At 41.5% G+C, this 15,308-nt stretch overlaps 1 protein-coding gene across 1 annotated transcript in view; it reads left to right on the forward strand.

Annotated features, from left to right (window-relative positions):
• Positions 1-1,151: 1,151 nt before the first annotated feature.
• The window catches only part of LOC120438569, a 28,562-nt gene continuing 14,405 nt past the window's right edge, over positions 1,152-15,308 (forward strand). Inside the window, exon 1 of the mRNA XM_039608970.1 lies at positions 1,152-1,300. Within this exon, the coding sequence (XP_039464904.1) occupies positions 1,264-1,300 (37 nt within the window). The 5' untranslated portion in view covers positions 1,152-1,263. The remainder of the gene's footprint in view (positions 1,301-15,308) is intronic.

Genomic DNA, 15,308 nt, shown 5'->3' on the forward strand with positions numbered 1-15,308 from the left:
TGCTGTAACAGAAGCCTGCATTCAACGGCTGCAGCCCTCCTGCTGCCAGCTGTACACATCAACACCAAAAACAACAACAGCACAAGCAGCGCACAGGTTTTAAGCCGGCGAGACATCATTGTAGATGCAGTGAAGGTGAGTCCATCTCACCTGTAGCGGCATCACAGACCATGAGCCGCCACAATAATAAAACATTTTTGATTTAATTATAAATAAATGATTTATCCTAATTATGTCCTGGGTTTTAACTAATTAAAGGAAACATCACAACAAACACTTAAGGTCATGAAAATTAATTGCAATTTAGTAATTAAATTAGGCATCCACCCTATTTACTGAAAAGTATTGTATCGGTGTTGGTATCAGCGATACTGGCCCGTATTTACTTGGTATCGGATCGATACCAAAATATGCAGTATCGCACACCACTAATGCACTCAGTTTACTTTTTACTCACTGTGAGCATCATTCATTATTCTCCCGCAGTAATTAAGGTTAGGATATTAATTTTTTTGTATTTTTTTTATTCCAATCCATTCTTCTTTGGCAGTAGTCGACTTTAGCAGCATTTAAATAACCTTTATCAGATTTGATGGTTTTGTTACAGATTTTTCAAAAAAGTGTTTTGCTTTTCTTTCACAAATGTGGGGATTAAATTGTGTTAAAATGTACAAAACAGTGATGTCATGTTTTGTGACAAGGACCCAGGCACAGAGAGACTTGATGAATTTAAGAATCTTATGTTTTAATAAAGAAATTTGCAGACTTACACAGAGATGGTAAAACTATGATGACTGATAATGGAGATGAAGACAACAGACGATGAGGAACAGAGGGAACTCTGGACAACTGGAGACATGGATGCAGGATGCAGGGGACAAGGATGCAGGGACTGACAGAGACAGGGAAGAAGTCTCATCGTGGTGAGTAAAGTTTATCTTGTCTGGATGGGCAGCTCTCTGGGTGCTCAGCACCCCCAAAGCTCTGATCCTAGAATCGCCCCTGGCATCCAGTGCTACATAGACTGCCGCGATTATTACAGTACTTAGCTCTCTAGACAACAATAGTGCTGTTGTTACACCAACCTTTGTGCACGTAGATGTAGGGTCCCCCTCCTCTGTTCGGTTTCACTTCCGGTAAACATAAAGTAAACTTTGTGCGTGGGCGTGTTTGGGAGCTGCAGGTGTGGCCAACTGTGGGTTCGTTGGGTCAGCAGAGGATTTAACGGGACTTTGTGTCGGTTTGAGTTCTTTTCAAAGGAGGATGAAGACGCTGGTGGTGTTCCTGCTCCTCGTGAACGGTAAGAAATTCTCTGTTTAACCTGCAGCAGCTCCGCAGACAGTCCTCTGTGAGAAGTGTTACACTCAGGTGCGCCTCGCGCCTCTGACGTGATGAAAATTCACAAAGTGTTGGAAATACAGATTTAATCATGAGGCTTCAATAGTAAAAGTATGAGGGAAGGTTAAAAACAGTCCAGACTAACAGACTGTGGACTTTGTAGTCACAGATTCTGGTATGGCAGAGCTAGTTAGCCATGCTAAAGTACCCTCGTGTTTCCAGTGTTCTGAAAAAAACGTCCTACTTTTTCAAAACATCCTGCCGTAGCGTAAATTTATAGTCACGTCTATCAATTGATGGAAGATTAGACTCCCCCCCCCCCGATCTTTTGATTCTGACCTGAAACAAGAAATCACTCGGAGACGAACGCTTATTCAATTAGACAATTTTATTCACCATGTACATGAGAGATGTGTATAGCATAAAAGCCTCCTGCAGATCGGACGGGCGGTCCCTGGATCCGTTACACTTATACTTTTTCAGAGTTCGTCATTCAGCATCTCCCTCAGTAGCGGTTTTAGATACGGGCATCACGGGCATCGGCAGAAAAAAAAAAAATTGCTCGTACTCATGCTGCCCCGACATCATGCCAGCGCATATTGGGAATGTCGTAGGCACCGATCGGTTTTCTATCGCCCATTTGCTGGGAGTAAGGGCGCCCTCCGTTTGCGAGGTGCGCCTGCTGTTTGCTGCACAGGGAGGAGAGGGCGGGGCGGCGGGGTATTCACTGGTGGCTGGAGCAGCATCTAATAATTAACTTGGAAAATAAAACAAAATAAAAACAAACTAACACACACAAAAACACCAGACATCATGATACAGACTTATAATTTGCACCAATGTTTTTTCAAAATTCTATACGCAAAAAGTGAGCGCGAGAGCCAAGGGCGTAGATTTGGTTTTGGCATTGGTGGGGACGTGTGTTTCAACCACCGAACCCCGCCCTGTTTCTTTTTTTTTTTCCTTTTCGTCTTTGCTTCTTGATAAAAAAGGAGAAATATACTTGCCTACATATGCTATTCTACATGCTATTAAAGCATTTAAAATTATAATTCATAGTTTTATATGTGAATTATATAATGTTAAATTACTATTAAACAAATGACTGACTAAGTATTTTAGACTTTAGTTTACTTCAGCCATATTCCACATAAATCAAGTATCATACAAAAATAAAACTAGCTTCAAATACAGTCAAGACAATAAAAGAATATGACTTTAAGGACTTAAATGTGGGATGGAGCGATTTCGCAGGTCTTTCCTCCCCACTGCTGTCAGACTCCACAACAAAGACTTTTGCAGCTGATCAAACACACACATGTGCAATAAGACGTTGTAAGTTGTATTTTTACTCAGTTGTATATAACATTTGTATTCTATTTTTATCCTAATGTACATTTTATTCTATTTTATTCTACTATTTTATTCTATTCTGTACAGTTGTGCACAGTATATTATTCTTATTGTATTCTAATTTTTGCTATATAACTTTGCACTGTCCACTTTCTGCTGTGACAAAATGAAAGGTAATCTTATCTTATCTTAACACGATTACTTCAGTTATAGTACACCAACTTCTCTTATACATTAGCACTAAGGGAACACTAAATGAACTGGTGGTTTTTGTCGATAAAACTCATCTAAGATGACCACAAAATTATTATTCTGTGCTTGATGTGTCTCACCTTTGGCCCTGGCTTTTCCCCTCTGACTGCACTAGGACATATTGCCTCTTGATAAAAAAACACATTGATTCGTGCCATATAAAAAGTGAGACATGTCAATTCAGATTCTTTGCCAAATCTATACTAATCATTCAATTTACATCAGCAGCCTAACAATTGTAGTGCAAACTGCACTACAAGGTGGAATATTTGCAAAATCATGACTACCTCATGATATTTTGTCTCAAAAATTAACCCTATGAATATTTCAGAGCCATTAGGATGAAATTATTGTGTCACCAACATTTTAACATTAGACATATAATTCTAACAGCCTCTTTAAACTAATATCCTGGCTTGCTCGAGGCTGCCGTTTTCTCTGACAGTTTCAATCAAAATTAGAAATGTTCCTCTGAGACTGGGAGAACTAATAGTGCTGCCTGTTGTGCAGTTAGTGTCCAAAACACGTTATTCATGGTTACACACAATTTTAGACTGATGTGGGCCAAAGCCTAGCAGAGCTTGTAACGTTATTATGACGGACACATTTTATGAGTGAGCTTGGCTTTAAGTGACTTACAGGTTTCTTTGAAAAATACTTTCTTATATGCACGTTCTTCCTCTTTGCTACTGTCCTCGTCTCAGCGCAGGTTTACCTCTGCTGAAACTAAACAGAGCTCCCTGAAAGGCTCAGCCAATCCACATTGGCCATAATTGTCACATGAGGTCCAGTAGAGAACGTAATTTAACTCTTTCTGCACCGCTGGGTGAATGAGACGCTGACAGATCTTTTTTTTTCTTTCTGTCGGGTTTTTTTTTTTTTTTACTTTACAAGAAGCGATCAAACTATTGATGGGGACATGTCCCCTCCGTCCATGCCAAATTGACACCCTTGGCGAGAGCCCTCAGTGCGCCTGCTGCTGAAGTCAAAGTAAACTTTATTGTCATCTCAGCTACATACAGTCCAGTATATATAGAGACGAGACGACGAGGCTCCAGTTACAGCAGTGCAAGTAAACGAACAATAAATATTTAAGAGTAAAAAAAAAATAATATACACTTTAGGACTAGGGGTAACGGGATCAATAACAATTTAAATGTATATTTTATATTTTGTTGATTTAAAGTCTCACACACAACCCGTTTTTAAAGTTAAAAAAAAAGAGAAAGAAAAGGAGGAGTGTAGGGACTTCCACAGTCGCTAGAGGCTGGGGATTGAGCGCCAGACAGAGTGTTCGCCTAGGGCGTCAGGACCGCCACTGATCTCCCTATCCTGTTTTCTTAATACTCTGTGTTCTTCATGCACAGTTTCAATAAAAAAACATCTTTGTATGGTTATCTGCCCAAACCTGTATTTCTATTTTCTCTGCACGTGCCCTCACTTCCTCTATGTGTGGGTGGCCTTTACATGAACTCTCTATGCGCCTTAAGTTTCGCTACTAAGTTCTGATTTCCATTCTACGCTGATCTATATCTTTCTTTATACTTCTACAGTGCTGTTAGACACTTGTTAATGCTTGTTTTGCACCGTTTTCCTGTAAGTGTTACTTCCTGCTCCCCCCCCCATCAGTAATGATCTAGTCCGGTATTTACTTGAGCGTGACTTAGCCAGCTCTCTATTCCCTGCGTACCTCCTTATCTTTGTCCCTGCATGTGACGTTGTGAGTTATAGTTTCGTGTTTTTTGTCATTATTAGTTTTCCCCCAGTTTAGGTTTATGTTAAGTTCTGCCCTCGCCTTTGTTTTTGTGCACTTTAAATAAACTCAGTCGCACCTCCGCCGCTGTCTACAACATGGGTCCTCATTCACTCCACCACACGACTGCTACCCCAGACGTGACAATTAGCATGCAACATAGAGCAAACAATGCAGTAGTCCTCGGTGTTCCCTAAAACACATTCATTTTTATTTGCTGTTGTTCAAACATTATGTCTTTAATTAATAAAAAAAACTGATTTTCATTTAATTTGTAACAAATTAAATATATGTTTCACAAAGTGCAGCTTTGTTTTAAAAACTAAAATAATGCTGTTTAAAAAGCACTATTTAAATTGGAAGTACACACTCTAACATGATAAGGACATTACTGGACTTACCTTGATGTTCAAGTACGGTGCTATCTCCATTCACTCCAGCATAACTGCTTACGTAGTGGTTAACACCCCACTGACGTCTCTAAAAGCAAGGTAGTTTTCTGCAAACTGTGAGATTTATCATATTTATAATGTAAACTCTTAATCATAGTCAACAATAAATTGAATGATTTGAATAAGTACTTTTAACAGTAAAACTCCACAACTGCTGGAATCCTGTTGCTTATTGTGTCGCAGAGTCTGCAACTGCCACTCCAGGGTGTCTTCATGCCCTCGCATCCTCAAGAAATTCCTAGTTGAAAAAGCAATTCATAATGAAATGAGAATTTTTTTTTCAAACAATAATACCTCAGTATCATACATAACTTCAGTTGTGAAGAATTTCCCTGTCATAAAAACATTAATTCCCCCCTGGGGTCTAGAAATTTTGACAATCTAAAAAAAAATAAATAGGGGTCAGCGGGGGAGCTGGCCCTAAGGAGGGGCATCTTGCCCCTCCCTTCTTTTCCTCCCCATCCCCGGCTGCCTCCCTCTTCCCGCTCCGCCACACCCACCCACACAGGTAGGGCCTTGGGGTGCGGGTGTGTCACCAGGGTGCAGGGAGGCATTCCCCCCCCCCCCCGTCCCCTTCTGGCCACCTGTGCCTCAATTTTATTTCACAACTTAGACATCCACATTATTCACACTCTCATAACACACACACACATATATATATATTTAGGGCCTTGAGGGTGACCACGTTAACGGCGTCCAGAGGACGGTCTGTGTATTCAACCCTACCTCTGGCGCCGGTGCCCACCTCTCAATTTTAAAATCCATGTAGACATTGAGGGTTCTCGGGAGGGGCCGTGCTAACACCTGCTGCTCTCTGGCAGCAGCACCATGCCCTCCCTTGTTTTAAATGCACTTTAGAACAACACGCAGCAACACTACACATGAGCGGGAGGAGGGAGGTATGGGGTCTTCACACACCCCGTTCTCTACTAGCCATCGGGCGGGGGCTGGGAGGAGGTGTTGGCTGTCAGATTGGCCTCCCTGCTGCTGCGGAGCCTGGGGCGGTCTGCTTGCCTCCACCCCGGGGGAAAGGGTCACATCTCTTGGGTCTGGGTGCCGTTTCGCCCTCTGGGGGCGAGTGTACCTGGACCCGGGGCATAGAGTATGTTTGGGGAGTATGATTGTGTCTACATGTCTATGTATGTCTGTCCCTACGTTGGGTGAGTGCTGAGTGTTTGTATATGTGTGCATGAGGGTGGGAAAGCATGTTTGTGTCTGTGTGTGCCTGTTTGTCTGTGTCTATATGTCAGGTCGGGTCTTAGACTCCACCTCCCTGGGAACACCCAGGCCCTCCAAAGTGTGGAGACCTATCTCCCCTCACCACACTCCCTGCTGGTAACTGATGCCCTCAGGGGTTAGTGCATTGGTGGTTCTTGGTGTCCGGGGCTGGGCGCTCAGGTATACACCAGCTCACTCCCGGTGGCTACTTGGCGGGGCCTGGTGCCTGTCGCTCGGTCAGGCCTCTTCCGGGGCAAAGGGGGCCCTCGGGCCTCCGGCCTCGGGGCCTGCAACTCGGTTCACTCTGGCACAGCTGGCTGCCGGCAGAGCCGGCGGGCACGCCAGTGCAGCCCCCTCTGGCTTCTGCTCCGTGGCTACTGGGTGACCCCCTCGTCTGGGGATCTCCTCAGCCCTTCCCAGGAAGGTGGCACGGATGCCCCTCCGGTGGTACTCCTTGGGCTCTCGCACTCTGGGGCCTCTGGATGTCTGGAGCCTGGATCTCCTCCATGCCTACTTCATGCCCTGGGGGACGGGGCTATGGCCCTCCACACCCTCTAGCAGACCATTACCTGGGGAAACCTTTTGTATACAAGCGCGTTGATCCACACAGGTGTGCACACGGGTGTTCACTGTTCGTAGACATAAACTACACCTTTCATAGCTGCTAATTCAAAGTACATTGTGCGCTGTCTGTCCTGCGTGTTGCACAACAACTTTCAATATTTAGTATTTACTGCTGTTCACACTTAGTTAGATTAACGTGATGGTGTTGTGTTTAGTATGTTGCTTTGTTTTTGTTTGGTTTTTTTTCTTGCTTGTCTTCTCTTCTTTTTCTCTCAACAGGTGATCCAGGAGAATTTTTTTTTTTTTCTTCTCTTTCTCTTTGTCTTTGTAAGTGCCCTTTCTCACTGTCCCTTTTCCCTTCTGTTTTTCTTTTCCTCCTTCTCTTTCTTTCTCCCTTTACTATCCCCCAGTCATGTCTGTATCTGTAACAACTGAAAATAAAATAAAATAAATAATAACGACAAAGGTTGATCAAATGGACCAATACGGCAATGCCATGATGATCCATTTGGCAGAATAAATCCATTTGGTGTCCTTGTTGGTCTTCAGACAACAATTCTGACGGCTAAAGAACCAAATGGGACAGACAAAAAAAAAAAAAAAAAAAAAAAATAAATAAATAAATTAGAAAGTAAAATGTTTTTTGCCAATGAAAACCAATTTAGCAATAACGCATTCATCAAGAAACTGCTTCACAACAAATTATGCTAATTAGTAACTAAATGAACAAATACCACAAGAATCCAGTGTGAACCAAAGTTCACAGGTCATGTCTTCAACTGGGAACTTTATCTGTGGGATTGGAAGTTGATAGGTTTGTAGCTTGAACCTATTCGCTGGAACGTTGAAGGCAATGCGATTACACAGCAAGCAAGACACGAGTAGGCAACATTCTTTATGTTTCACGTGCACGGGAGAGAACTGGACAGGCGCCGTTCCTTCGCTTGACCCCAGTTGCTCTCGTCCGCTCTCCCGTAACACTGCTCTTTTATTGTGGTCACATGAATATGCATAGGTTCATTAACATATGACCTCTTATATAGGTATACATGTGAACAAAGAATACCGTGTGTGTGTGTGTGTGTGTGTGTGTGTGTGTGTGGAATGTGACTCCCCAAAGCTGGTGCCAGGAGTCTAGCGGTCCATCTAAACAAAAGGCTCTTAGACTCAAACAGATATACGTGTGTTTGCTATACCATATATCAGCAAGAGAAGGTACGACCTCTCCTAGGAGGTGTGTGATCTATGCCAGAACACTCTGAAGAGGAGTGAACGCACTCCCCTCTTCATGCTACACAGAGTTGTTACAAACTATTAAGGATCAAACCTCTACCAATCTACACATAATTATAAAACTCTAAGAATATATAAGTAGATATTTCTAAGCATAAATGACAATCACAATACAAATCTAACAGAAGTTTAGAATAACTTTGATTTACTTAGGTACCATGTGTCTCAGGGTGTTTACAAATATAGTTACACTCGTGGTCCTAAGGTCAAAAAACAGCCATGCCCTAAATATGTTGTATATTAATATTTTTCCACTTTTAATGAGTCACTCTTAAAACTACTTCTGCCTAAGTATTCATTATATATTTGGGGTTTAACCCTTTAAATCCCAGTTTCTTTACATGAGTGCACTGGTATTTTAGCAGAAAAAAACAAAAAAAACTTAAATATTTTTTATAAAATACATTTCAACTAATATTTTATTGTTATTATGATTAGCCCTTTATATTGGTCAAAGATTGACACCAACATTGATTTTGATCCATCAGTTTTTTATTTGCAGGGGAACATTTGATGTGTGCTTTAAATGTGAAAAAATAGCGACATCTGCTGGACAAACAAAAAAAAAAATACAAATTTAAGGCCAGCAGTCTAAGATGAAATCCTAACATTAAAGGAATGAGTTAGTTTTTGTTATAATAAATTTGCACTGAAAAATGTTTATCATGGTTTTCATTGGGGCAGTTTTTATCCCTAGGATCAATCGTATAATTTTTTTGTATAGCTAAGCCATTTTAGGCTAATTTAATGAACTGAGACCGTAATTTCAAAGTCAAAGTCAAAAGTCAAAGTCAACTTTATTTGTCAATTCTGCCACATGTACAGGACATACAGAGAATAGAAATTTCGTTACTCTCAAACCCTAGATGAAGTAGCAAATGAACATTTAAATTTAAGAGCGTGATTAAAAATGCAAGTAAAATAATTAAAAAAGTAAAATTTGAATAAATACAGTACAATTTTACATATAACAAAAAAAGCTATACAATATACAATATTCAGGTAACGGTAAATGACATTGAGTGTAGACCAGGCAAGGTAGTGCAAATAGGCAAATAGTGCAAATGGAGATTTGGTAATGTACGGTAGGAGATAGTGTAACAACAAAGTCTTATGAGGTAATGGCAGTCCAATGCTCCACAAGGTGACTAATAACTGGTGCAGGCCAGTGAGTGAGTCAGAGAGTGTGTGTGTGTGTGTGTGCGTGTGACAGAGTTCAGTGAGACCGTGAAGGAGAGAGGGGAGAGGGGGCAGAATCAGGAGGGAGTTAAGCTTCCTGACAGCCTGATGGATGAAGCTGTCCTTCAGTCTGCTGGTCCTGGCCTGGAGACTCCGCAGTCTCCTCCCTGACGGCAGCAGCTTGAAGAAGCTTTGCATTGGGTGCGTGGGATCAGCCGCTATGCAAAGGGCTTTTTTTTAGTGAGACGGTGCTGTAAATGTCCTGGAGGGAGGGGGAGAGACACCAATGATCCTCTCTGCAGCTCTCACTATGCGTTGGAGGGTTCTATGACAGGACGCATTGCAGGCTCCAAACCACACAGTGATGCAGCTCGACAGGATGCTCTCGATGGTGCCTCTGTAGAAAGTGTACATGATGGGGCTGGTGCTCCTGCTCTTCTTAGTTTATGGAGAAAGAAGAGCGCTGCTGTGATTTCTTGGCCAGTGCTGTGGTGTTGTACGTCCAGGAGAGATCCTCTGTGATGTGCACACCCAAGAACTTAGTGCTGCTCACTCTCTCCACAGGCGCTCCGTCAATGGTCAGAGGAGCATGTTGGGTGTGCATTCTCCTGAAGTCCACAACAATCTCCTTCGTCTTCTCCACATTCAGAGAGATTGTTGTCAACACACCACGTGGCCAGGCGTCTCACCTCACTTCTGTAGTCGGTCTCATCCCTGTTGCTAATGAGACCCACCACCGTGTGTCGTCCGCAAACTTGATGAAGAGGTTGGAGCTGTATGATGGAGTGCAGTCATGGGTCAGCAGAGTGAAGAGGAGGGGCTCAGCACACATCCCTGCTGGGGGCCCCGTGTTTAAAATGATGGTGCTGGATGTATTACTGCCGACCCGCACTGCTTGAGGTCTTCCGGTGAGGAAATCCAACAGCCAGTTGCACAGAGAGGTGTTAAGCCCCAACTGGACCAGTTTTTGAGTGAGCTGTTGGGGATTATAGTGTTGAATGCTGAACTGAAATCTATGAACAGCATTCGAACATATGAGTCTTTTTGTCCAGGTGTGTGAGTGCTGAGTGGAGTGCAGTGGAGATGGCATCATCGGTTGAGCGGTTGGGCCGACACGCAAACTGGAAGGATCCAGGGAGGGGGCAGGACAGTCTTGATGTGTTGCATGACTAGTCGTTGAAGCACTTCATCAGGATGGGAGTAAGTGCAACAGGACGATAGTCATTAAAGCAGGAGGAGATGACTTTTTGGAACCGGAATGATTGTGGTGGCTTTAAAACATGTGGGGACGACAGCCTGGATAAGTGATATACTGAAGATGTCTGTGAAGACATCAGTGAGTTCCACTGCACAGTCTCTCAGTACACGACCAGGAATGTTGTCAGGACCCGGGGCTTTACGTGCATTGATCCTGCTGAGGGATCTCCTCACGCTGTCCGGGGACAGAGTCATCACCTGGTCACCAGGAGGGGGTGGGGTCTTCTGTGCAGTGGTGCACAGTTTATTTATTTATTAAATAAAAAAAAAAATATATCCTCTGGCAAATTTGGTTATATTACATTCAAATCAGTTAAAATGGTTTGAAATTTAAAACAAAAAAAGCAATGGTTTAAAAATGGCCCCAGGAGCTTTAGGTATTTAGATCTCTGTTCTTAGGCTTAGACTTTTACTTTTTAAGAAGCTGGCACTGCGAAACACTTTGAGATAAAGGCTTACATATTTGTTTGAAAGTGAAGGTGGTGAATGGTAAATGGCCTGTATTTATATAGCGCTTTTACTAGTTCCTAAGGACACCAAAGCGCTTTACACATCCAGTCATTCACACATTCATTCACCCAGTGGTGATGGCAGCTACATTGTAGCCACAGCCACCCTGGGGCGCACTGACAGAGGCGAGGCTGCCAGAGCACCCTGGGGCGCACTGACAGAGGCGAGGCTGCCAGACACTGGCACCACCACCACTCTGATCACCACCAGTAGGCAACAGGTGAAGTGTCTTGCCCAAGGACACAACGACCGAGACTGTCCAAGCCGGGGCTCAAACCGGCAACCTTCCAATTATAAGGCGAACTCCAAACTCTTGAGCCACAATGGAAGGAAATGATCAGACATGCCCACTCTCTGTAAACCAGACAGCTAAACTAACCAACAGGTCAAGTGAAGACAACACAATAACAGCAAACAATTTAATTAAATTAACAGCAAACATGCAAACAAAGTCATGCAACAGTGAATCAAGTTGGAACGCCAAACTGGCAACAAATGACAAATGATATGTTGCTTCTCTCCCATACATTAAACAGAATGGTGTGTATTTGGTTGTGGTGTGGACCTTAGACCTCAAAGAAAACAGTGTAGCATCCAGATAGACATCCCAGTCATTCTGTTGACTGTTGACTAATTTTCTGAGGGCCCTACATGTAGACAATAAAAAAACCCAAAATATTGACAGTGTTTCAAAAGCTATTGAAATGTTACATATGTCCAGCTATGCAGTCAACTGGTGGGTAACAGGCATCTTCAAAAACGCTAGAGCACTTTCGCAAATATGTGATGTCTTGTTAATCAAGCAGATATTTGAAATTTACACAGCACCATTCTCGCATGAAAATATCTTAAAAGTTTATTTTGTGACCCAGAAAGAGTAATATTTCAAACTCCGCCACTCTGCGTTCCTCTGCCACTGCCTTGTTTGAGTTTTGGACAAAATGAATTCTGGGATATTGCATTTCGTAATTTCGAGCTGATTGGAGACCGAAACCGCCAATCAGATTTTTTTTTTTTTTTTTGGTTGGTTTTGTGGCACAAATATAAAGGTGTTGAAGAGTTGAATGCGCACAGGCAGAAATGTTGAGCACACATTGCGAGCAAGCACAAATGCACAAACTGAGTGAGAGGGGCTGCTATTGTGGATAATAGCAAACACTGAAATACATTTTTTGCATGCAGCAATGAATTTTGTTCACTCAAATTTAGCTTTTCTTCGCTCAAAATAAATTTCTCCTCAAAATGCAACACTTGCATCTGCAAAATTTTTTATATGCGCTCATGTTTTTTTTTACGTGTGCTCAGAATAGTGGCACAAAAATAACGCATTAGTCCCATGGCTTCTTCTTTTGTTTTTTATCACTTTGTTTCCAAACAAGAGCTCTCCATCTACATTTAAGAAATTTAAATTAATTATAACATGTATTTAACAAATAAGTACATCTAGTTAGTATTTACAATAAACTACTGACCCTTCAGCCTGAATTTGTTATATCTCCTAAGGGTTTTGCCTCTGGGACTTGTCGTATTCTGATGGGTATAACCCATCAGTAAAAAAATGTGAGCAGCTCCTCGTATTTTTTCTCCATAACTAAGGAGCAAATTGGACATTTTCAAAATGGCTTTGGGATCCGTTATGTAAGTCACAACACACATAAAGAAAAAAAACACAATGTCAAGTCTCTTATAAATTAAACATTATCATTCAATTAACAAAATACTTTTTTGTAAATTAATAATTTATTATTGCACCTGTTATCAGAGAGGAGATGGTTCTGAATAAAGAGTGGATATAATCCAGGTATTGTTACTGAATAAATAGAAATATTTATTATTACATTTTAAAGCTGACAGCACATCAACAGCATGAGGAGAAGAGTGTTTGCTCAGGAAACAATATTCAAATATTAACTATTAATATTAATTAATACTTATAGCTGCATTACATCTTCTGTTAAATCAGCAGCCGCTTTCAGGTTGAATTAAAGCACAGATTACTGTGTGTCATGTGTCACCAGGCAGGTTTTAACAGGCGTTACAAGACACATGATAATATAACACACTTTTATATTTGTATGTTAAACACATTTCTGCTTTTTTCACATCTAATCTATGGTCTGAGTCACATATGTTGGGTCTGTCTAGCACAGGCCCACCGCTGGAACGAGACAATTTAACTACACAAAAGCATTGAACACCAAGTAGGCAAAGTTTGTTGTGTTACTCATGCATGAGGGAGACCTGCCTGGACCCAAGTGTCGTTCCACCACTTTACCTCCGTCAGAGACTCTCAGCCAGGTTCCCCATAACACTCCTTTTATTGTGGGTACATGAATATGCATAGGTTCATTAACATATGACATCTTACATAGGTATACATGTGAACAAAGAATACTGTGTGTGTGTGTGTGTGTGTGGGAGGGGGGAGGGGTGTCAAAATGTGACCCCAGGAAGACTCCCCAGAGCCGTCCATCTAAACAAAAGGCACTTATGCTTAACCAGATACAGAATAGGTGTCCTCCTATACCATAAAACAATAAGACAAGGTATCACCTCTCCCATGCTCCCCAATGTGGGGGGTGAACACCAGAATGCTCTGGAATGCACACAAAGCCTTTTACAGCCTACTGAAGATCACACATCCTATCACTACACAATCGATTATTCACTTCTAAGCATATATGGTTAAATATTTCTAAGCATAAATGGCAATCACAATACAAAAACCTAACAACATACCAAACACAGACCAGACCATTAAGTGTAATAAGAAGCAGTTAAAGCTTGAAAAAGATGAGTGTGAGGGTCAGAGTGATGTCATAGTGCAGAGGCTTCAGGCTGAGTCCTGCTGAGCTCACAGAGTCTGACTCACCTGTGCACACTTGGACAGACAGTTGGCAAAAGTACAGACAATCAGTACTTAAGTAGAACTACAAATGGTACTGTTAAAAAAAGTACTGGTTTAACTTCTTTACTCCAATAAAAGTAAAAAAAGTTCAGGCTCTGAAATGTACTCAGAGCAAGAAAGTAAATATAGCTCTCTGGAGGATGTTTGTGCAAAGCTAACTGAACCTTGTGCTTTATTAACATAATGATAAAATAAAAATACCAGTGGATGGCAATACAAACTTTAGTCTTTTATTCTAATTTTACTGAGCTTGAATCAGAAGAAAAAATTGATTAAAATAACTAATTAATCACACAATTTTCTGTAATTAATTGTATTTAATCCCAATTACTTGATCAATAGCCTGGCTGTAATTACATTTTTTTTCAACTTTATATTTAAGTAAATGCAGAATAAAAACAAAGAATGTATGCTTCAAAGAGAATTAGAATTAGAGAATCAGCTCTGTTCTGTACAAGTCCATGATTCTGTCAGGCAGAAACTCCTCATTCTATTCTGAATCTGAATTTTCTTGGCCGGCCCATCTTCACAAGTCTGTCGAGGTGGGGACTGATCAATGAAAAGAAAATTCCTTCTTGCACAATGTGCATAATACTTTATGTCAGTCGATTTTTCCGGCTTATTATTTTTTTAATACTCAAATTTCCCATCGTGAGGGCCAATGTGCATTTATCATCTTCCATATTGAGTTGATTGGTTCAGCTACCCATCACTACCAGATCAACTGCCCATTTGTGCATGTGCGAATGTGGTGGAGCGAATGAGGGATAACCGGGGACAGTAACTAAGATGTTGACAACGCCACCTGGGGGAGGGAGTTACACCCCAGGAAAGATTTCTCTAGCCAAGTGTTACACTGGCTACCAAAGCCCGCAGACTCATTATTAACAGCAGAGGTGAGACAGAGGAATATTACAAATCAAAGTTTATTAAGAAAAAGTACTAAAAACATAGAATTATAGAATCAGAAAGGGACCTAATGTAGCAGGGTTGAGATGGCAAAATAGTTAATTAACACATTTTATTAATTAAAATGACCAGACTCCCTACCACGATGCTACGCTGAAACAATCATAGCTTGATAAAAAAAAAATAATAATAAACAAAATAGTGGAGACCGGCCACTTGAGGAGGCAACCGACAGGGAGGAGTACTCAAGGGTGCCACCAATTACTCACTCGTGTAATTTACACTAAACTCTAAAAGGTGCAATCTACCTATGCCCGGTGTG

This window comes from Oreochromis aureus, linkage group 3, assembly GCF_013358895.1.
Source record: "Oreochromis aureus strain Israel breed Guangdong linkage group 3, ZZ_aureus, whole genome shotgun sequence".
Lineage (NCBI taxonomy): Eukaryota > Metazoa > Chordata > Actinopteri > Cichliformes > Cichlidae > Oreochromis > Oreochromis aureus.